The 24120-nt window shown below is 34.6% G+C and overlaps 3 protein-coding genes across 14 annotated transcripts in view; 1 reads left to right on the top strand and 2 right to left on the bottom strand.

Annotated features, from left to right (window-relative positions):
* Window positions 1–1044: 1044 nt before the first annotated feature.
* Window positions 1045–3184, bottom strand: LOC126106497 (replication protein A 14 kDa subunit-like). The gene is made up of 3 exons (XM_049912816.1): window positions 2978–3184; window positions 2685–2871; window positions 1045–1241 (listed from the first exon to the last, which is right to left on the bottom strand). The coding sequence occupies exons 1-3, from the start codon at window positions 3083–3085 to the stop codon at window positions 1168–1170; spliced, it is 369 nt and encodes a 122-aa protein (XP_049768773.1). The 5' UTR covers window positions 3086–3184; the 3' UTR covers window positions 1045–1167.
* A 198-nt stretch (window positions 3185–3382) lies between these two features.
* Window positions 3383–24120, top strand: part of LOC126106316 (YLP motif-containing protein 1-like) — a 432507-nt gene continuing 411769 nt past the window's right edge. For 7 of the 12 annotated variants that reach the window (XR_007523332.1, XR_007523330.1, XR_007523331.1 and 4 more), the window contains exon 1: window positions 3575–3661. The gene's annotated coding sequence lies outside the window, so the exon portion shown is untranslated. Of the gene's footprint in view, window positions 3521–3574; window positions 3718–24120 lie in introns of those variants that run through there. The other 5 variants (XM_049912546.1, XM_049912549.1, XM_049912545.1 and 2 more) reach the window with 5 other exon arrangements.
* LOC126106116 (ARL14 effector protein-like) lies at window positions 16393–16935 on the bottom strand. The gene has a single exon (XM_049912362.1). It carries the CDS (start codon window positions 16933–16935, stop codon window positions 16393–16395), a length of 543 nt encoding a protein of 180 aa, XP_049768319.1.

Here is a 24120-nt window from a genome sequence, read left to right as displayed (position 1 = left end):
TCCGCTCCCGGGATTGGAATGACTCCTTACCCTCTCCCTTAAAACCCACATCCTTTCATCTTTCCCTCTTTTCTGATGAAGCAACCGTGGGTTGCGAAAGCTTGAAATTTTGTGTGTGTGTGTTTTTTTTTTTGTGACTATCTACCAGTGCTTTCCCAATTGGTAAGTCATGGAATCTTTGTTTTTAATATATATATAGAGGGAAACATTCCACACGGGAAAAATATATCTAAAAACAAAGATGATGTGACTTACCAAACGAAAGCGCTGGCAGGTCGATAGATGCACAAACACATACACAAAATTCAAGCTTTCACAACCAACGATTGCTTCATCAGGAAAGAGGGAAGGAGAGGGAAAGACGAAAGGATGTGGCACACACACACACACACACACACACACACACACACACACACACACACACTCTCTTTTTTGTCTTTCCTGATGAAGCAACCGTTGCTAAAGGAAAGCTTGAAGAGAGTGTGTGTGTGTGTGTGTGTGTGTGTGTGTGTGTGTGTGTGTGTGTGTGAACATACCAACACTTTTGTTTGGTAAGTTACATCATCTTTGTTTTTAGATATATTTTTCCCACGTGGAATGTTTCCTTATATATGAAGCAACTTATCTGTGTATCATTTGAGCTACTTCTTTATCTGTTTATGCTCAGGGCTAATTTTGATTAATGGCGAATAAAGAGTATTACAATTCAGTGAGATGTCACACTGGTAGCTTCTAGCAGCTCCATTGCTACAATTTATCAGTGAGATTGGTGGTTCAGGTTTGTCCCTGTGGGTAAATTGCACCTTGATCTGAGCAAAGACTCAAAAATAGCGTTGTAAGCAAAAATCAAGGTGTCTTAATAAATAACAGCTTACACGAAAAAAATGTCACCTTCAACATAAATAGGTCTGATGCACACTATGCAGGTTGCTCATAAGTTGTTTTCTTCACTAATTGTAAACAGAGATAAGAAATAAGATCACATTACAGCACATAATGCATTCTGTTAGACCCTGAGACAGGTTTGAATAAGCATGACATATATGCAGATGTACATTTATTTATTTATAAAAGTGTAATGCATTTAAAATATTACATTTTTAAGCAAATTCTTCTTATGTACAATTACAGAAATCCTTTGTACAGTCCATTTGTAGTAATTGTGTACTAACCACTCTCTGCCAACCAAGGATTTGGTACTGTATTAACTAGCTTTACAGCTTCATTGTACAAATCAGTTTCTGAAACAAACAGAATGATGTACTTTAAAGAGAGCAATACCTAGCGAAACCATTAGAATTACTTATTAGGACAGCTGAAATAATGACAACTTTCCAGAAGCCACAGAAAATTATGCAAATATAAAGTTCATTTCAAGAGGAATCTAAAATGTTTATTGGTAGTCAAGTCTTTGTACTCCACTGATGCATACTATCGATAAAAACATAAAAGTTACATAACATCTGAAATCTTCAGTGCATTAAGCACTTTAAAGTGTTGGAAACTGATTATCTGTTTGATTGAGTGTGACCTACAAGAGCCTAACAACTGTCTTTACATCTCAGTGTATTGTACATTTACAGATAAAATGTAATGGCAAAGTTATTACATCCCAAATGAAAATATGTTTTACGATTTTATGACTTAATGTACAACCATGGAGAGTATTACACTTAGGATCCATAGAAAAAGAAAAATATAACATTCGTAAAATGAAGAACAAACCGCCTTCAGTCACAAGTTGCGGTTATTTACTGCACTATGCATTTAGAGCCGTGGAGGCTCATCTTTAGGTACTTTTTAGTGATTTACATCAGGTTTTTAAGTTGTTAGCCTGTTGATATTACATTTTTGTGTTACAACATGGTATCTTGTAGATATAAGTTTAACAGCGTTAATAATGATACTAACTTACAGTTTAACATTGTATGATGTCTGCTTCTGTTGTGCAGTTGGCATACACAATTCACATCTTTAATTTAGCAGTACATACTGGGATATATGTGCAGTAAATAAACGCAACTTGTGACTGAAGGCGGTTTGTTCTTCATTTTACGAAAGTAAAACGGTTGCGGACGAAACACTGAAAAACAATGGATAAAATTAAACTATTATATGTTCTTGTTTTATGATACCTATGTGTTTTGTGGGTTTATTTTACTGTCTGTCTGACATATCACTGTAAGTGATCAAATATTTTTACTATTAAAAACAGTCTTGATCACGATTTATCAAGGTGACCGGTTTCGACCACTACTGTGGTGGGCCACCTTGATAAATAAATCGTGATCAAGACTGTTTTTAATAGTAAATATTTGTAAGACATTGATCACTGCCTCTCCCGTAATGAATTCAAAAGTAAATAAAATATTTTGGTTGCAGCATTGTCAGTCCGTACCTAAATGACGACTAAAGAAAATCGGTGATGTCCTGGAAAGTCTCTCTTCTATTAGCTAATTTCAGAGTCTCCTTCAAACAATGGTCAAGCTACTTCTAAAACAAAACCGCAATTAATGAGCATGTTACTGCGATAAATTTCGACTGTGTTCCAGTAACACTATTCAAACTACTACTTCGCAAGCGCATACACACACCATCTCCATGGGTACGATAGGTTGCTGGCTAATAAATTTTTTATATCTTATTTGTGTTAATGGCATCTTTAAATGATTTGAAAAACGTACCAAAGTTTCCTGTCATATCTGGAGGGAATGTCAGATACGAATTGCAAAAAACAGCTGCGGGGCTCTGGCAAATTCCTCTAACTTCTACAAATCCAGACAGCTCTTCACTTAGGGGCATTCCCATACTTATTGATACAACTCTTCCATCAGTCGTTTCCAGCTCCCATTTACTGCCATTTGGGTGTACCTGTATGATAAACACAAGTGTATTAAGATATCAGCACTTGCTCGACACGGAATCAAGGGAAGATCCAGCTGCACATTCTTATCGTTTACAACTTCGGTATCAGTACCTTCCTAACTTTTCCTAATACAACCACAGATTTGCCAATATATTTATCGAGCAGTTCACCGCTCACACGATTGTAAAACACGTTCTCTATAGACTGCGTTTCCGACATCTCACGTTCCAACAATTCTCCAGTCCAAACAAAAATACAAATTGAAATGTTCTTTCAAATGATGCCACACATTTGGCGCTTGAAATGTCAAAGAACTTCATAAATGAAGACGTGTCAGAGCGGGTAAATTTATTCACATTTGAGAGTGTATGCTTATTAAATTCCCATCAGAGAATCATAATTCACATCGGTCATTTTCATATTGATTTTAATGATTTGTCTTCAGTTTTTCTGATGCATAATTTATTTTCATTGGTTTGTAAAGTTTTTTACGAATCAAGCAGATAGCAACCAAAGATTCACTGACTTCAGTCATACATGCAGGATATTGTTGTATGTAAAATTGTAGTATGTTGTAGTATGTAAATCTTGGAAGATTAAAAAGGTTGTCTTTCAAAAATATAATTATCAAATTCAGTACAGCGATTTGTTAAGGTAAATATCTAAATATATTTCCTGCCGGAAGTACGTCCAATTCTTTGATACTGTGTATTCAAGGAAAAATGGCGGATAGCGTTACATGGACCGTGAATATGTGTTTAATGTTTCAAAAAAAATAGCTACTTGTATCAATAAGTAAGTGTATACATATTGCTTTCAGTCAGTCTCAGCCACTATTCCGTTCATCGAACGTAAGTACTGTAAATTGTTTGTTTGTTCTGAGGTTTGTTGGCAGCGGCGTAAATAAGCTTTTCGAGCGGCTAACGGAGGTAACAAATGGCCGTAGAATCTCTTTCTCAGTTTGTTTAAACTTGAAGTAATAATTGTGAGTGGCATATAGCCCTTATTAAATGTTGTAGATGGGGTAAAAATGTCAACGGAAGACTAAACTGACTAATCGCACCGATTGTTGGTGGGTTTGAAAAATTTATTAGCCGATAACCTATCGTATCCATGGAGATAGTGTGTGTTTGTGTGTGTAGTAGTTTGAAAACGAGTTTCTGTGACTCGAACACAGTCAAAGTTTTTCGCAGTAAGATGTTCAGAAGTTGCATTTTTGAATTATCAATCTTATTAGTAGTAGCTTGAGCATTGTTTGAAGGCAATCCCGAAATCTGATATCCCCTAATAAGAGACTTTCCAGGACATAAGTTTTTGTTTCATTGGTGATCATGTATTTACGGTCTAACTTCGATATTAAAACTAATGGGCAGGCCTTTTATCATTATTCAAGTGTGGCTGAAACCAGATCTGACAATTCAGTCATGTTTTATGGGTTTACATTAACAGTTGGTTAGTGTTAAGAATATGAGGGCCAAAATATGTAGCTTATTTCTACCTATGGTGACAGCTGGAAATTTTTTATGTTCTGATGGCAGTATGTGAAAGCCACAAATATCTACTTGAAATTGTAATATTCGTATGTGATGGTCACCAGCATAGAATATATGGTTGTATACATATTTTGAAGACCAGTTTAAGACTAGTGCCTGTGCAGTGTACGGTTGTTTCCTTGTGTTTATATTAACAAACCAGTTTACTAGTTACTTGGAAGGCACCTCTCATAAACAGTTTTTAATCTAGACCACTTTTGAAAATCGATTGTGAAAAGAGCACAGTGTGATTTTAGTTAATGTAATCTGTATAGCTATTAAGTCATCAGCATTTAGTGACTCAGCAGTATGCAATGACTTTAAACTTATCTCTTTAAGCTAAATGCATCTAATGCTAAAATGTTTTGTTTACATTGAACAAATTTACTAATATGGTCAGTTATACTACAGTAATTATGCAGTTTTGCTGTTTGTTTGTAATTTTGATTATTCTGGCATGATTCACAGCGATATTCTGCTGCATTTCTGTTCTGAGAGTATACACCAAAATTTCCATGATACATCATTTTACACTGCTATGTTTTGTCTGAAGTTACACTCTAAAAACTTAGCATATATTTCTTAGATGTATAGACTGTCAGTGGGAGATTCTAAGTAGCTGCTGCAGTTTTAATGTATGCTTATCCACTGTTTTAATGATCAGATTATTTACAGCTCATCAGTTATTTAAAGTGTGTTTGGGGTGGTGGTAATTATGACATGATCGATATCCTGTAAACTTTTTCTACCATGTGTTGCATAACTACTTTCGTTTTGCCAATTGCAGTATATCAGACACTGTTATTAATGTTTAGATATTTATTTATGGTAAACTGATTGTTGCCACAGGAGTAATTAACTATTGGTATTCAGTTGTTTATATTTAAGGGAAAGGAAAGAATGCTCATAACTGAAAGTAGCAAGTGTATTTTAGAAGGGCTCCATTGTTGGCTGTTTCGGCCTTCAGCATCATTGTAGTGGAACACAGTATAAATTTCTGGTTTAAACACTTTGGTATTTAAAATTTTCTGACACTATGTTACTACATAGCTCATCTCCATTTGGTCAACTGAACCTGATAGTACCAGATATTGGCTTTGTCTCATAACATAACAATGTGGCATTGATTTCACAAATGCACAGTCCGAAATAAACTGAACAAAAACAACAATTCCTTTCCATCTGTATAAGTTTTTGGAATTTAGAATGTGGTGACAGATTGCTCTGTTGTATAGTCCAAGGCCGAAGTTTGTAAGGTGACAGACTGGTCGAGAGTCAGCTAAGCCTACAAATGTGAAAACAAAATTGTTGGAGTGGTGATATAATGGTCTGTATTGTAGCCAATGGTCTAGGTTAGCCTGACAGATGCCAGTTTAGATGACTTACTGAAGTGGCACCAAGTGCTTCAGTTAATGTTCTCTGATTAAGTGTTTGTAATTTTTTACAAAATTAACACCAAACCATTGCACTTATTCTGTGTTTATTCTACATGTGAAATTTGGGTTGCTATCAAATACTGAAAATGTGATGTGACGACCCCCCCCCCCCTCCACCGCCGCCCTCCAACACACACACACACACACACACACACACACACACACTGGAAATGAGCCATGTGATGATGTGTGGTGTGTTTGCCATTTTCATATTGCGTTAGTATGTAATTTTTGTGTAAAAATGAAAGTGGCTGAAGACCAAAATTACAATATTGGATATGAAAAATAAATAATTTTTAAGTCGGAGGTTGTGTTCATGCCTTTTAAAAACTGAACTCCCAGCAAGCCGGAGTAACTGCAAAACAGCAACTAGTGTTAATAAATACAACAGAGAAACAGCCAAAATTGCAAGTTTCACTTTTATTTACTTAATGACTAAGTGTTGGGTTAGGATCCATTTTTAAATCATGCAGATAGTCAAAATGGTATTTCCCAACATATGAAAATCATGTCAAGGTATGCTTTGTAACTGTTCATTTGCCCTTTGTTATACATGTGTTTGTTATCTTGACATGGATCTCATATTTTGGGAAATACCATTCTGACTATATGGATGATTTGAGAAAGGATCCTGACTCGAAACTAATCATCCAGTAAATAAAAGGAAAATTTGCAGCATCGGCTGTTTTTTCTTTTTTTATTGCTCCTTTAAAAAGTTTTGTTTGGCTGTGAACCCCCATCCAAGAAAACACAAATGAACTGTTTACTGCTATTAAAACGCATTTTAGAGTTAGAATTTTAGGGCTTTGTTGTTTGTTTGTTTGTTCTGAAATATAGGACATACGAAAAGCTTAGTCTCAACAGTTTACTGTATAATTCTTGCAGGTGCGATGTTGATTATTTACATTCTTTGTTTGATCATATTGCCCCGTATTTAGCTTTAAACTGCATTTTACCATTAGTACCTCTCGAGGAAAATACTTAACAAGATAAAATGTGTAAATATGTTTGTATTGTAGATATTTCTTTGGATAAACATGTTTAACTGTGTTGGTAAGTGATTTTTGTTGAGTATGTGTCTGCTTCTGTGGTATTATTCAGCCCTGATGTTGGTGTTAAAGCTCATTCAAAAATTTATACTGCAGCATGAAGTTGCACACGTTACTCTAAATTCTTGCATATAGTGTACAAGATTGTTGAAAATATTGACAGTTTATAGGAAGAGTTTGGAACATATTCATCATGTGCATTCCTGAGTCTTTATTCATTTATACTGCGTGTATTTTCGCTGCAGTTTGCTCTTGTGATAATTTCAGTACACTACTTTTTTCATATTGCACATTTCAAAGTCTTTTATGATTTATTTTTAAAATGTGAAAATTGAAACTTTCTGAAATGTGCACATGAAAGACAAGGAAATTATTACAATTCCCTAATAACTGACAGGGTTAGTAGGTTTACAGGTTGACAGACTGTAAGAGTACAACCCTTCCATCACTACCATGAGTAGTGATGCTTCTGTATGTATCCAAACTTTCATGATGACACTTACTTTATACCACTGATGTTAAGTGTTGGCTACTACACCTAACAAGTTACGAATCAGAAAATAGAAACTTGATAATCTTAAAAAAAAGTGTGATATAGGTAGGAAGCTAGTAACCGTTCTAGTAAATAAGCTTAGATCTGTGGTGAAACTGGCTATGTCACATAAGTCATACAACAGGTGAGGAATGACTTTGAGGATCATAAAGTATGCATGGTGCATTTTGGAATTATTTCCATGTTCAGAAATCTAAAATAAAAATATAACAGAGAAATTGGTATACAAAAATATATAATAACTTTTTAGATAGTAATAATTAAGCAACATTAAACCAAAGAGCAAACATACTCTATTCCAATGTACCCAAGTGCAAAAGAAACACAAAGACAAGTGTGTTACATGTTGTGCACATACATGAGACGACAAACTACCAAGCACATTCCCATAAAGTCTTGGCAGAAAGACAAAATTGTCATTACGTTGCAGCAGTATAAACATGTTGACACTGTGTCACACGTATTACAATAATAAATTACGTAAAATGTCAAAATGAAAAGTGATAAATCATTACATGTAGGGATGCAGTTGTAATGAGCTACTTTAATAACACAGTGAAGGAAACACTAAGAAACATACATTTAGATCACATGAGAAAGTATGTGGCACTGTGCATTTGGAGAACTAGTTCATTGACCACTAACCACAAGAATGGTATAATTTACTGTCAAATGATAGCAAGCCAACATTAACAATTCGCTTTGGTAATGCGGAATATAAAGGAGAACAAAACTCGCATTTTCAAGTACATAAGGTGTATGGCCACATGAATAGTAGGACATTAAAACAATAAAATGTTAATATTATAGGTTTAAAATATTCTGCTACAGATTTAAAATACCAAATTAAATGAAAAATAGCCAAACTAAGTAGTCTATGGCTGATGACTGGGAAAGGGGGGGGGGGGGCAGAGGAGATTGAGATTTATGCCAGTGAGTGACAGTATTGAACATAAGTGGGGGGGGGGGGGGAATTGGTTGCTGGAAGTGAGAGGTTTAACAGAGTCGGCAATGATGGAAGTGAAAACAGAAAAGCAGGGACCATATTAAAATACCAGTGTCTGTACATAACCATAATACTAATCATACATTAATGTGTAATTAATAACGTAAATCACAAAACAGAACAGTGCTGATATGTAATATGTACATGATAGTACTGTTAGTATGTTGCATGTTCCCTAAGATATTTATCATTAAAAAAATCATGTGGCATTGATGACTGGGAGGCCCTGTCTGGGGAAGTGCGTCAGTGAGGATGAGGTGATTATGATAACACAACATCCAGTCCATGAGCGGAGAAAATCTGCAACCTGACCGGGAATTTAACCCGGGCCCGCTGCACAGTAGGCAAACATGTTACCACTCAGCTACGCAGGCCACAATACATGTCTTGAAATGGACTTTAGAAAAAGGCGAGTGAAATATATCAGAGCTAACAAAAAAGGAACCCGTAAAGGTCACAATATTGTGCTAAAGAATTGAGTGCACTACGCAAAGGGAACAGCTATTCGGGTAGCAGAGTACTTGTGGAGTGCGTATGAGGGTTTTGTAGACCAGGCTGTACTTTGAGGTACTCTGATGAATGCTCTCCAGTTGATACGCAGCAATGTTCAGAGTAAAGACACTTAGACTGTCGAAGTTTTATTAGTAAATTATCGAAATGTTCATGACAAAATTCCCAAATTTATTGCTCTCCAGGAAAGATCTCTCACTTAAATTATTCTCAGAACCAAGATCTGGCTTAAACTTGAAGTGGAAAGCTCTGAGATACTTAGTGAGTCATGGAACATATATTGGAATGGCAGATTAGAGGCCACAGGAGGGGAAGTATTCATTGCAGTTGACAAAAATGTTATTTCCGTTAAAGTAGAGCGTGACAGTGAAGTTATCTGGTCGCTTATAACAGGTCTAGGTAAAACAAAGTTAATTATTGAATGTTTTTACCGGCTCCCCGATTCTGCTATGACAGTTCTAGAGTCTTTCTTTGAAAGTTTATGGTCAGTAGCAGATAAAATCCAGATCATGTATTGCTAATAGGATGTTACTTTAACCTACCGAGTATAGACTGGGGTGCCTATGGATTCATTGTATGTAGGGAGTACAGATAGACAATCATGTGAAGTACTTATGAACATATTTTCTCAAAACTGTCTTGAGCGGCTAGTTCAGCGGCTCACATGCAATGGAATTACAAATGTTTCCTTAATTTTTTTATGAATTTTTGAAATTTGAAAATTTTCATTTTTTGTGAAGTTTGGGTTTGTTATCTCAGGAAGGACTGAATATGTTGTTGTTGTGGTCTTCAGTCCTGAGACTGGTTTGTTGCAGCTCTCCATGCTACCTTATCCTGTGCAAGCTTCTTCATCTCCCAGTACTTACTGCAACCTACACCCTTCTGAATCTGCTTAGTGTATTCATCTCTTGGTCTCCCTCTATGATTTTTACCATCCACACTGCCCTCCAGTACAAAATTTGTGATCCCCTGATGCCTCAGAACGTGTCCTACTAATCGGTCCCTTCTTCTTGACTAGTTGTACCACGAACTCCTCTTCTCCCCAATTTAATCTTCAGCATTCTTCTGTAGCGCCACATTTTGAAAGCTTCTATTCTCTTCTTGTCTAAACTATTTATCATCCTTGTTTCATTTCCATAGATGGCTACACTCCATACAAATACTTTCAGAAACGCTTTCCTTGCCATTGTCAGTCCACATTTTATATCCTCTCTACTTCGACCACCATCAGTTATTTTGCTTATTTTACTGAATATAAAAATATGATTTTTGCACAGTTTGTACACCTATATGATAGCAACGTACTGTAAAAATATCTGACTGTGAACAAAGATTGAATTTTTGAAAATGATGAGAGAATTTAATTCACATTACTCTACAACTGATCTTATGGCTGTTGCCTAGTCATGTGTGATATTGGGGGAATATAATCAGTTATTATTGAAGTAAGATACTGAATTATATACAAAATGTGGAAACATCACTGAATTTAACATTTAAATTATTTTGACATACTTAAAATAAATATTTTCAATTAACATCCTTCGAGATGTGACTGTTCCTAAACCTGGTGGTGAATGTTAAGAACACTTATTTCTTCAGACAGCTTCTGTGATATAGAATAAGGCCTCCCAGTTACTGTGGTAAATTCAAGCACTGAAATTTTTCTAAACACATTTTTCATTGGTATCCAAACTTCATCACTAGTCGATTTCTTGAATGATGTTCCTGGGCCAGCAGGGTGGTAAAAATGCACAAAAACATCATTGTTTTCCAAACTTATTCTTTCAACCTCTGCAGGCCACCACTGCCCATCATTCACACATGGCACTATGTCATTCATCGTTAAAGACAGAGATGTAATTTTACTGACACAATGATCCTCATAAATTTCGGTTTGTGATGTTACATAGCATCGAACTAAGTTTTCTGCAATGCCAATGAATTTGTGGAAATGCCTTGTTCCTTTTATTGCTATACAGTTTTCAAATCTGGTTTGAAGTGTTGTTTTCATATGCAGAAGCACTTTTTCACTCTTGATCAGAACATAGGTAATGCCTTTAATATTACCTTTGCAAAAGACATATATATCATGTACTGTGAGAATTTGGTCTGTGGTTGGTATTTGTAGGCTGGCTTTACTTACTTCATGTTCTGTTGTATCTCCTACTCCATCACATGCATTTTTACCATGGCAAGATGCAAATAATTGCCCTTCAGCCTCCAACCCAAAGTCTTGCTTTGTGTTTGCACAGATTTGAAAAATTCTTTTTGTTCTTATACTGACTGAAAAGTATATCAGCTTCTCAACCTTGGGAAAATTTTCTTCTATGTAATTTATTACATACTTTTGAAACACATGTACAGCCAAAGTGTTGTGCTTCAGGTAGTTGCTTAGAATGAAAATTGAAGAACTGCAAACTTTATCTTTCTCATTTTTAAAGTAGAGAATAAATGGATGCACTATGGCCTGGTCATTGACTCAGTGGTACCCTCGTATTGCATCCTGAATCGCAAATGTAAAGTTTTCTGCAAAGTCAGCTAGCACTATGCATCCAGTTTCATCAAGTTGTGCTTTTTTGTCCTTCAAAAACTTACTTTGGATTTTAGATTCCAAGTACTCCTCCTGAAATTTAACCATTGTTATCTTTTCTGCCCTGTCAGCTGTGACCACTGTTTGAAGGTAATACTGTCTGGCATTTCCTTATCATATTCGTGATTCAATTCAATAACTGTTTTCTTTCCAGGGCATTTATTACACAAACTCATCATGCAGTCATAACTGTTAGTATCACAGACCATTAAATCTAATAACTCTTCACAAAATTTTGCATTAAGGATGAGAATTTTTGAAAGCTACATAAAGTTCATTTAAATTTGGCAGCACTAGTCGTTTCTGCTTTGTTACTTTAACTACTCCATTTATAACAACTCTTTTTGCTATCTTTGCAACCTGGGCACATTCTACTGTTTTCATCATCTTCAAAAACTGCTGGATCTTTTCAATAGTTTCTTCATTTATACCTACTACTTCCTTCTTTCCTAAAACTGAAAGGATGACTTGCTCTTTCACTAATTTTCAGGTTAGTTTAACCAAACGATGAGAAACGTTGAATTCATGAATTATTTTTTCTCTTGACCATGAGTCAGGGAGCAAACTTAAAATCCTAACTTTTTCCTCTTTAGATGTCACTGAACATTTAATTTTTAATTTGTCTATTAAGCTCAAATATTCAGTGTCAGATGATGCTGGTGGTAGGTTTTCTTCTTCTTTAGAAATAATGTTGGTATCTGTATTATTAAAGCATGATTCCAAGTCTTTTCTAATTTTGTCTGAAATTTGTTGTACCTTATTTTCAGTAGCTGCTTTCGAAGCGGGAGATAACATCTAACTTGGTACAAGCAAAATCCAATATGCTAACAGCTTCCTAATTAGGAATATAAATGTCATTAACAAGGTTACGTGATTCTGGTTCTGGAGTCACAACAAATATTTTTGAGTAACAATTTGGGCAGAGCGAATTTCCAGGAATTACATTATGTTTCACTTGGGAAGCTGTTTCACTCGCACATAACAAGGACAGATGTTCAAGTTTTATTTCCCTCAAACCTTTAGTAGTAGGCTTTTTATGAGTGGATGACAGCACTTTCTTCCAAAAATGTGGATGTACTTCAGAATATATTTCTTCTCATGATACTCGCGCACTGATGTTACAGAAGAACTAAATTTAAACAAAGTTTGTCTAACTTCATCAAAGTCACTGACATTTTTCAAGTTTTTTGAAACTGAACCGTAAACTGTTGTGTGTCACACTTCACTTGCTATCTGTACAACAGAGCACTGGTCATCCATGTTATTGCATTCCAGTTAATCTCTCAAAATTAATAACAAATTACACACAGAACAAAGCACATAACGCACACTACACTCTCGATGAAGTATGTAGATTCACTCTAACAGAGGTTTCGGAACAGACTGACTACAACAGTGCCACACCCAGCAATAATATACTTCTACAGTGCCACACCCAGCAATAATGTACTTCTGTATTGACAATAAACCTAAACGTAAATGGGCATTTTTATTACCATAGAACAAAAGTGAAAGCTCCTGTTGTTTAATATTAAAAATAAACTAAATGAATGTCACATTTAAATTTTATTACTGTGAAACAATAAACCATTTAAATAGGCAACAGCCATAAGATCAGTTGTAGAGTAATGTGAATTATTTCCTCATTTTAAAAAAATTGTCTTTTCGTTCAGTCAGATATCAGTGTTGAATTTTTTACAGTATGTTGCTATCATGGTGTACAAACTGTGCAAAAATCATATTTTTATATTCAGTACCACCTGAGATAACTAACCCCAAACTTTACAAAAAATGAAAATTTTCGAATTTCAAAATTTCATAAAATATTAAGGAAAGTGTTGTAAGTGTTCTTGCTCTATATGAGGCTAGTAGTGTATGATACCTAACTATAGGAAAAAATAGACTCTCATAAATCACTCCTTGTTTGTTGTTTTTGGGATTTAAATGTGGATTTTTGAAAATTTGGACATCAAACTTAAATGTCATTTTGACTGCCTATTTTTGAATTTAGGGTATTTTGTGTAATAGACAACGTTGTAGAGGACACTTTTCTAAAAACAATCATGTCAATTGCAACGCTGTAACTTAACCGAGTGCAGAGATATTCAAAATTTTGCTAATGTCTCCAGACTTAAAAATCATTGCGTGCCTACAAATAAAAATGGCTGCCATCCTGTAAAGTTGCGAGATAAATTATTTAAAAAAACTCTTTTGATCTTCTCAAATATAGTGCAATCACATACAAAAAATTAAAATATTTAAAAATGGTCAAGCAACCATCACTGGACCACTTCATACGGATTGACCCATCCGTATGGAAGTGGGGATTAATGATCATGATGTCATTATAGCACATGTGGTTATGAAAGTTAATATATCAGTCAAGAAGGATAACAGAATGTTTCTGCTAGAAAGATAAGCAGTTGTTAGCACCTCACTTAGTTCCAGTAAGATGGACATGGGGAATTAATGGGCAAAGTTTAAGGAAATTGTAGTATAGAGAATTATGTGCCCAGTAACTGAATTAAGGATGGGTAAGACCCACCATGGTTCAGTAGATTCAGAAACTGTCGGGGAAGCTGAGGCTGTTTCACTCAGGGTTCCACAGAGAATGTGTAAATGACAAGAAGTATAGGTTAGTAGAGAATCATGTGGTTGTGGAAATAGCATTGCGCAAAGCACACAACTATTACCACCGTCATACCTTAGCATCAGCTCTGGCAGAGAACCTGAGAAAATGCTGGTCCTATGTAAAATCGAGAAGTGGGTCTAAGGCTTCCATTCAGGCTCATTTCATTTAAAATTGCCCAAAATAAAGAAATCTCTTTGCCATCATGTCACAGATATTTGTGAAAATATGGTGTAAGAAAGTACGTAAATAGAAAGTGATAAAATAATTTTTTCCAAATTTTTTTGATCAAAACGGTAGTCAGGGGGCCTTTTTGAAATGTCTAGCATTTTTCTCCATCTGGCGTCAGTACAAAAGGTAGGTTGAAAGTTTTTAACTACTATAATTCCCTTATTTATAAATCAATTTTATTCAGTTTGGGGTCATTAGAAAGATAAAAGGACCAACTATATCACTAAACTATAAAAATGCTGCAACTGTGCATATAAATATGTGGAAATCTGTAATTAAAGTCATTTTTCAATTTTTTTCCCAAACTTCATGAATTTTTTCGTCAAAATCACAAATTTCGCCATTTTAAATTTTGTCTCAAAGAATTCCTATTTTCATACATTCCAACAAATGTTCCTTCTTTAATTGTGTGTTGTGTTTTGAATTCCAATAGGAAATTGAATGAATTTAGTAGATGATGAAACACACTTTATCAGCAACTGGTTTTCATTCAGTGGTTTGAAAAAATGATTCACTCTTGTCCCAGGAAGGGTAGAACCAGTCTCATATCGTTTTTGTAACATGTTTGTGGACTTTTATCTCCTCTGTTGTAACAGAAAAGGTTTCTATTCCTGGAACACAAGTTTTGGCAAATGTAAACATATCTTTTGGATTTAAAATGTAACTGTCATATGGATGCTGTAAACTTGCTCTTGTTGCTAAACATTTAATAGTACCATCAACTCCATCATATGCATTTTTGCCATGACTAGTGGCAAAAAAATTCCATTCTGGAGTTACTCCATGATCTTGCTTGCAATGATGGCACAAATTTAAAAAGTTCTTAGTTTTTATATTGTGCAGAGCTGCCATCACTGAAGTACATAACATGCTGGATGTGTGGTAATTGTTGCAATACATAAGTGAGAGCAGTTTTCTGGAAAACATAGAATGTGTCTGTATCATGCTGCAAACAGTCACATATACAACACAATGACATTGACTTAATGCAATCATCAGTTTTAAAGTACACCAGAAAAGGATGAAGGGTGACTTGAATGTTCTGCAGGGAAATCCTTGTGTAGCGTCCTGGAGCAAACAGGTATAGTTCTCTGCAAAATCCACTATGATGGTGCATGTAGTATCAGGGAGGGTTTCTTTGCTTGATTTGAATAGTGACTCTGAGATTTTGATACATAATGCTCTTGTGTTAAGTTTTGAAGCTTTTGCACAAGATACTCAACAAACTCATCGGTTGTCTTCATTGATGTCTCCAGTGTAGGTTGATCAGTTTGCATCCATTGTTTGAATACAACATTTTGACAACCTTGTAAGGACTCCAGCTCCATTAGAAAATTGCGCAGTTCATATTCGTCAGGACACCGAGAACAGTGATGCAGCATGCACTCTTCATTTTCCAGATTGCGCACAAGTTTCAGTAGAAGTTCTGTGTATGGTTCTTTCACATGCGCAGCATGCATTAACAGTTTTACATTTTGGTGATACGTGCATACACGTACGTTATGCATTCCACAACTGTTTACAGTAACACATTCTTTTGGCCTAAGTTCACAAAATTTAGTAAAACCAATTTTATCTTCAGGGTATTTTTCTCTGAAAGCTAAGTATACATCTTTCAGATTATGTAAAATTAGTCTTTTTGTCTTATACACTCTTTTGCCATTTTCTGACGGTACAGACAGACATGCTTTTTTTATTAGCAGAAATGCGACTTATATCATCTTCACAGTAAAAATTCTGGACACGTTTTTCCACATTCTTACCTATTCTGTTTCCCACTTTATAACACCCTTTTGACAAAATTCCATCTTCTTTTAGCAATACCCCAATTTCTTTACCATGTATTCGGTAGTGTTAAAAACATTTGGATTTTTTATTTACTCCTTGAAGCTGGTGCTAAGGGAAGTATTTGTAGCTTTTCTTGTAACAGAACTTCTGCTGAATTTCTCTTTTAAGTTTTTGCATTAAAATATTACAGTTTATACATTCAGCACTTGCCAGTTTCTTCAGACACATTTTTCGCTGGGACGTGTAGCACTTCTGATGCTGTTTTCTGGAATTTTAAAGCTAAGCGGAATGTATTCTGGATGCCTTTCTTGTGCTCTCTTGGTAACCTTAAATGGTGAAATTTCAAGTAATTCACGACTTTTATGGTTTTAAGAGCTGTAGATGGATCTGGTGTATATTCTTGATCTTCAACGTCACATTCATCTTCAATGTCGCATTCATCCATCCGTAGAAGGTTATCCCCCGTAGAAGATAAAATGTCCTTAAGGCATGTTATGCACAGCTTGGTACCTGGGAAAAGTCCGAGGGTTTTATATTTCCTTGCCATGGTTAAAGAAATAGGTTTCAAAGATTTCTTAGCAGTCATTTTACCATGCTTCTTAAAAGGGTCATAGCAAATTCTTTGTCTGTCTTCAAATGTTCCCAAATAGAGCCTTTTGTGAGTAGAACAAACACTCTCAATATTTTCACCAGTGCTTCTTAGCTCCAGTAATTCAATATCAACTTTATTCAGGCTTGACATACCTATTAAATCAAACTCTTCACTGTTACTACTATTCTGCTGACACAAAACCTAAAGAACATTTGTTTCCATTGTGATTTGTAATCAACTTTGTTTGTTGCAGAAAAGAACTGGATGGTTTGAAACTTTTTCTTGTTCTCTAATTAGTCAGAAATGTACTATGAAGAATCTGTAAGGGGAAAATGAGAAAGAGTTAATGACCGCTTTATTAAGTGATCTCTAATACTCACATTATAGAACAACTTTGTATTACAGTCAGACCCCTCAATATGATATTCTAAAACCCCTCAAGTTGATAGTGTGACGTATTTTATGACAGTCAATTGGATGTTACTATAGGAGCGTAGTAAGATTCATAATACATAAAACCTCCAATTGTGGAATTGAATTATGTTTATTGTAATTAGTTTTATTTATTTTATTGGAATTATTGTATATAAGTAATAAATTTTACATAAATAAAGAAAATGTTTTTTGTTTAAATTCTGTGAAAATATGTAAAACACTTATAACCTTAAAAATGTAGAATTGATAATGTCTTAACGGCCTTTAAAATGAAATACTTAAAAATTAACTTTCAACTGTCAATAACAAAATCAATGAAAAAATAATTAATTATTTATTACTTGGTTATATATTGTTAAAATTGAGTGGATTAATGATTGATTTGATGGTAACACATATTTCAAGTATATAATGTTTAATAAATAAATGAATATGCAAATCTCGATTTTTTTTTTAAATTTATAATTAAATTGATGATATCATACAGTGAGTAAATAATAATTTAAAGAGTGATAACTAATTATAAAAAAACCTTCAAAATGGAGTTATAAATATGACTAAATTTTAATTTAATGTATTTTTAAATGAATTATCATTGATCATAGTATAATTCTGTATAAAAATATTATTTATTATTAATTAATAATACATTAAATTCACTAAAACATCTGATAACAGGCCACAATTAAACAAAGCATGTACTGCAACAACCGTTTGTAGGTTATAATATGATTGGGTGGTCTAGCGTCGCTTCATAAAAATTTTACAATGTCTGAGGGCACTGTAATATGTTGAAAAAATGCAACCCATTGCACTTATGGAAGTTAAATTAAGTCTCTTTGGTTATACGTTGCTGTGCAACTATGAATGGATTGGATGAATTCTTTCTTTTTTTAATTTCAATCTTTCCTTTTCACTATCTCATATTGAGAGGCTCTATTTCCCGAATGTTATATTGTGAGGGGTTCAACTGTACTTTCAAATAAGTTACCAGACAGAATGACTGCTTATGTAAGAAACACAAAATCAAGACAAAAAAGTCCTTCAGATATGTAAAGTGCATAGACACACAAAAACATAACATACACAGCCTGTGTTGCATGTGAGTGTTGCTGCTAGATTGAATTTTTCATTGTTGTTTCATGTACTGTTGATTAGCTATTTGAAGCAATTAATTATTAAAGCATCATTGAAAAAGTATAAGATCTAACAATAGAGGACAAACACCCTTCTGATTTTTTTTATGTTGAAAAGTATGGCAGTTGGAATTATTTGAAACAAAGAATCAGATGGTGAAACTTGTGATTCTGCCGAAAAAAAATTCCTGAAATTTGCAAAAAGAATTGGTGAGAAACTACATTAATTACAAATTTTCAAACATTTGTTGCTTAGACACAGCACTTTAATAATTTTTATATTATAGCTCTATTCTTGTACTTTCCAATGACACCGAATTGAATGACATTGATTCACAAATAAAAAAGTTATAGTGGTTACAAACTTACAAGGCACTTCGTTTCTCAATGCCAATTGGTAGAAGGGGCCCACATTTCAAAATAGTCTCCTAATTACAATACTGGTCAAAAAATTCCAGAAAAAATATTTTAACCCTAACTCATTATGTACATTATTACACCAAATTTAAGAAAAAACTGTGTCATAAGGGCAAGGGCCACTAGGTGATTTTAAATAAAATTACCCTTCAGTCCCTTGTTGACCAATCTAGTGTGGCAGTTGAAGATAGCAAAATGAAAGCTAAAGTTTTAAATGACACATTCAAGAAATCATTCATGCAGGAGAATGCCCAAATGTACCATTGTTTGACCATCAAATAGACTCTCCTATGGCCAACATAGTAATAAGCATCCCTGGTAAAGAGAAACGTCTGAAGGAGTTGAAAACAAATTGCTACGTCTGGAAGGAATCCCAATGTTGTTTTTCAAAAGAGTGCTCCATGGCAATCCTGTGTATAGAAAAGGCAAAAAATGGACGTGCAATATTACAGACCAATCTCCCTAACATCAGTTTGCTGCAGAATCTTTGAACATATTGTCAATTTGAATATAATAAATTTATGTGAGACTTGAAAAGCTTATGTTCATAAAAAAGCATGGTTTTAGTAAACATTGCTTGTGTGAAACTCGGCTTGCCCTTTTCTCACATGGTATACTGTGGAATATGGATGAAGGGCCAGAGGTAGATTCCGTACTTCTAGATTTGCGTAAAATGTTCGACACGGTGCCCTGTTGCAGGCTGTTAAAGAAGGTACAAGGATATGGAATAGGTTCACAGATACTTGAGTGGCTCCAAGACTTAAGTTATAGAGTCCAGTATGTTGTCCACAAGAGTGAATGCTCATCAGAGACAATAGTATTGTCAGGAGTGCCCCAGGAAAGTAGGATAGGTCCACTGTTATTCTTTATATGCATAAATGATTTGGCAGACATGGTGGGCAGCAATCTGCAGTTGTTTACTCATGACATTATGGTGTATGGTCGTCATCGAGTGACTAGTAGGATACAAGATGACTTGGACAAAATGGCAGCTAGTACTAAATATAAGTTAATATGGATGAGTAGAAAAAACAAACCCATAATGTTCAGATGCAGCTTTAGTAGTGTTCTGCTTGACACAATAATGTTGTTTAAATATCTGGGCATAACATTGCAAGGCAAAATGAAATGGAATGAGCATGTGAGGATTGTTGTGGGAAAGGCAAATTGTCAACTTCAATTTATTGGGAGAATTCTAGGTAAGTTTGGTTCATCTGTAAAGGAGACTGCATATAGGACACTAGTGCGACCTATTCTTGACTTTTTAAAGGCATAAAGGAAGATATCACTGTAACAGGAAGTGTAACTCTGACTTTTCCCCCTCTCCTCTTTTCTTCCTCTACCCTCTGTCCCTTACTCATTTTCCCTTTTCATCATTCAATTTTTTTCCACAATTTTGTGTGCTTATTGGTCATCTTTTGTTAAATGTGATAAATATATCACCCTTGCCCTTTTCTAAAATTCATTTCAACATGTGTATTATGGTAAATACCTATAAGTTGTGTATATAACGATGTTTATTTTCACCCCATGTGGGCCAGAGCATTTCGGAACATGCAACGTATTAGCAGTAATATTACATACATATTACTTACCAGTGCTAATCTGTTTTGTAATTTGTGTATTAATTACACATTGCTTTATAACTTGTATTATGGTTATATACTTTGAGGTATATTTGACAATGCTATTTAATGTGGTCACTCCTTTCCTGTCCTCTCTTCCAGTATTCCCTACTTTGTTCGACTGCTCACTTCCAGCAACAAACCCACTCCCTCATTCTCGATACTCTTCTCAGTTGCATGGATCTCCAGCTTCCTTACACATCCCCCCTCCCCCCACCATCATTGGCCATATACTACCCAATTTGGCTGTTTTTATTTATTTTGGTAATCTTAGATCTGTATTGCAATATTTTATACCTATACTGTTACCATTTTATTATTTTAATGTCCTATTATTCATGTTTCTGTACATCTGATGTATTTGCAGATGTCAGTTTTATTGCAATGGTTTTGTTGTGCTTTATTTTCTGGTATTACCACAGCAAATTGTTAATGTTGGCTTCACATCATTTGATAGAAAATGAAACTACTGTCATGATTAGTGGTCAATGACCTACCTATCTCCTAGGATGTATAGTGCCACATACTTGTATCATATGACCTTTATAACCGTTTCTTTTTTTTTTTTTTTATTTATGTTTCCTTTATTATGTTGTTAAAGTAGCTCCGCAACTATATTCCTTTGTGAACTGATGTACCACTTTTCATTTTGCCATTTTATGTAATTTATCATCATAGTATATGTATATGACATGGCACCACCACATTTATGCTGCTGTCACCTAGTGGCCATTTTGTCATCCTGTCCCGGTTTTGTGGGAACTCGCTTAGTAGTCTGTTATCTCATGTACGTGCGCAATAGGTAACACTCTTGTTCTTGTGCTACCTTTGCACTTGGGTAAGTGGGACTAGAATGTTTGCTTTTGCGTTTAATGTTGCTTAGTTATATCTAAAAAGTTGTTATGTATTTTTGCATACTAATTTGTTTGTTATATTTCCACTTTAGATTTATGAAGATTAATTCAGAAATGGGTCATGCATACTTCGTGATCAGTAGTCATTCTTCATCTTCTGTATGACTTTTTTTGCAACCTACTAACCTTAACTGCAGATCTAGGCATATTTATAATCCTAGAAGTGTTTCTAAATTTCAAATACATCTTGAACAACATATCATTTCTATTAAATGAGAATGTAGTTAGGCCTATGAAAAATTATAAACATATAAGCTGTTGATTGTAAGTATTCAGCAAGCAGCCAGTGCTGATTAGGGCACTGTGAGAATTTTTGAGATACTGAGAGAACACTGGGTGATCCCAATAAGAAGTGAATTGACAAAGACTGACAAGTGACTGCTAAAATTATTTTTGACTCATTTGATTACAGGAAATTTTCCCATATATAGTTGTGTTCCCCTGTCAAATACAAGCAACTATGGCAGTGCAATCACTGTTACCTTCTTGTTAAGTCCAAAAGATGTTAATCCTGTCAAGACTTTCTGGAATATGTTGCTTCTAACATTGTTTTCATAGTGTATTAAATTGCCAACACACTGTAATTTTCATGTTCATCAGCTGACGCTAAGAAGTAAAGTTGTTTCAACTAGTGTACATTCTTGTGTGTTGATGTGCGTAGTATTTAGTTTCCCAACTCTTAGAAACCATGACATTCAGAGTGTTAAGATGGTTGTTTGGGTGTTTTCCTCAGAAATTAAATTTATTTGCTGGACACCTGTTTTCTTTTGTACTCATGTGAATCTAGATATTTATGTCATGTTATGTAGCCATATTTACAAACTCTGAATCTAGTTTGTCACTAAGTGTTTACTCTTAGTATCACAGTTACTAACCTGAGAATCTTGGTTGCACTTTGGGGTTAGTTACAACATTAATGCTCTGGAATTCCTTCAGGAAGTTAATATCTCATAAAGGGTGTAGATCAGGTATTATTGCTTGGCAGTTTGGGCACTCTGTGTACCTAGTCTGTAGAGCTTACGAATTTAACTTTAGAAATTGAAATTAAATGATCACTAGAGATAGTTAACAATTTAATTATCTGTGTGTATTAACATTGAATTTGTGTCTGAATTGTCATTTCTTCATTGTTAAATTGGCAACTGATCTGTTATAAAATGAACAGTTAGGTTCTTTATATTTCACAACCAATTTTTTTTTTTTAAATATGTTGACTTCAAGAAAATGGTTAATCTTCTATAGAACATAAACAATAGAGCAAGTACTGCCAACCTTAAATACTAAAGTGGTGAGTAATATTTAGGGACATTCTAAAACTGGTTCTCTCTAATTTTATATCTTTCATCCAAGAATTATTATTATGCTAAAGAAGTGCTACCTTCAGTTTCAAGCTTGGGTAGTGACTCTGGCCAGAATCATATGCAGACTGTGTTTGTTTAAGCTGTCCATTGTAATAAAAAAACTTTAAAATTATATTTAACTATAAAAAATCATGTATTTGCTTATTTGTTATTCCATTGACATTGTTATGCTCTTGGTGTTAACTGTAATATGCATTACTATATAAAAGTTGTAATGCATACATTCTCTTTGCAATCTATTCTTGAATAGAAATAGGAAGTTTGGGAGAGGGGGGTTGATAGTATTCTTTGCACATTATTCACAAATATAAAACGAAGGTGAGATGACAGTGGTATGTCAAGTACTCGAAATGGTAAAGTAGCATTTGAAATGCGGCATCCTGTATTCTATTTCAAGGCAACTCTAAAATACTATAATGCTACATCCATAGTGCCCACACCCTCCAAATTAGATTTTTTATCATCAGCCCCTTCGTGATCGATGCTTCTTGCTATCACTATTAATGACGTGCTTTTATATGAATTAGGATAGACTGCTACTCAATGCATAGCAATGCATAGAGGCCACATTGAGTACAGAGGGGCACATTAAACATATTGGACAAATTCCTTTGTCGGCTTTATAAATACTTTACACACACACACACACACACACACACACACACACACACACACACACACTCTCTCTCTCTCTCTCTCTCTCTCTCTCTCTCCCCCCCCTCCACACACACACACACACACACACACACACACACACATGGCCATTGTCCTCTGGTTGCTAAGTGGCTTGTCTACACTAGGTACTGTTATTTGACTGGCTTGTAGTATTATTTAAAAGACTTCATTCCTCCATTTTTATGGACATTTTAAGTTGTAAATAGAACTGCAGAACTGGTTATAATTCACAAACTGAATCTAAAGTTTTGTGTTGGTAACTGTTTTATCAGAATTGTTCTTGATACCTCACTGTTATACACAAAAATAAACTTTGAAATCATGGATTTTATGTGCTGTAATGAATGTATGCCCAGTGACTGATGGAGTTTTCTTCTTTCAAGATAGTTCTGATGTTTATGAAAAATATTCTGGGTCAAATTCATGACCATTACAAGATTTTTATGTTAATTAGTGATGAATGTGACGAATTGGTGAAGCAAGAAGTTAGTGGTAGCAAATATGGTGCTTTAAATCTAAGACAAATTAGAACAATTTGAATTTGTTTGTTTGAAAGGTAAACACTGGAAGAAATGAAATGACTTTCCAAAATAGAACTTTAATGAGCTGTTCCACTTTAAAGATTTGCGTGTATATATATTCAGAGCTCTGTTTAAAGCTGTTACGGATTGTCTGAAGTGGCCTGTGAAAGAAGTACTGTTGATTTAAAGTAAGATTCATATGGAAAGACTGCTTTTATTGTATAGTCACATCTTACAGAAGTGTGTTACTC

This window comes from Schistocerca cancellata, chromosome 10 (genome assembly GCF_023864275.1).
Source record: "Schistocerca cancellata isolate TAMUIC-IGC-003103 chromosome 10, iqSchCanc2.1, whole genome shotgun sequence".
Taxonomy (NCBI): Eukaryota; Metazoa; Arthropoda; class Insecta; order Orthoptera; family Acrididae; genus Schistocerca; species Schistocerca cancellata.
This window is presented reverse-complemented; position numbering and strand designations above follow the sequence as displayed.

What these genes read in the sequence shown, in the direction of transcription:
- LOC126106497 (XM_049912816.1), bottom strand. Translation starts at nt 3,085, where the DNA reads ATGTCGGAAACGCAGTCTATAGAGAACGTGTTTTACAATCGTGTGAGC. An exon ending in TATTAGGAAAAGTTAGGAAG is followed by an intron (nt 2,872 to 2,977) that starts GTACTGATACCG and finishes TTTATCATACAG; the next exon opens with GTACACCCAAATGGCAGTAA. An exon ending in AGATATGACAGGAAACTTTG is followed by an intron (nt 1,242 to 2,684) that starts GTACGTTTTTCA and finishes TGTTTGTTTCAG; the next exon opens with AAACTGATTTGTACAATGAA.
- LOC126106116 (XM_049912362.1), bottom strand. Translation starts at nt 16,935, where the DNA reads ATGTCAAGCCTGAATAAAGTTGATATTGAATTACTGGAGCTAAGAAGC.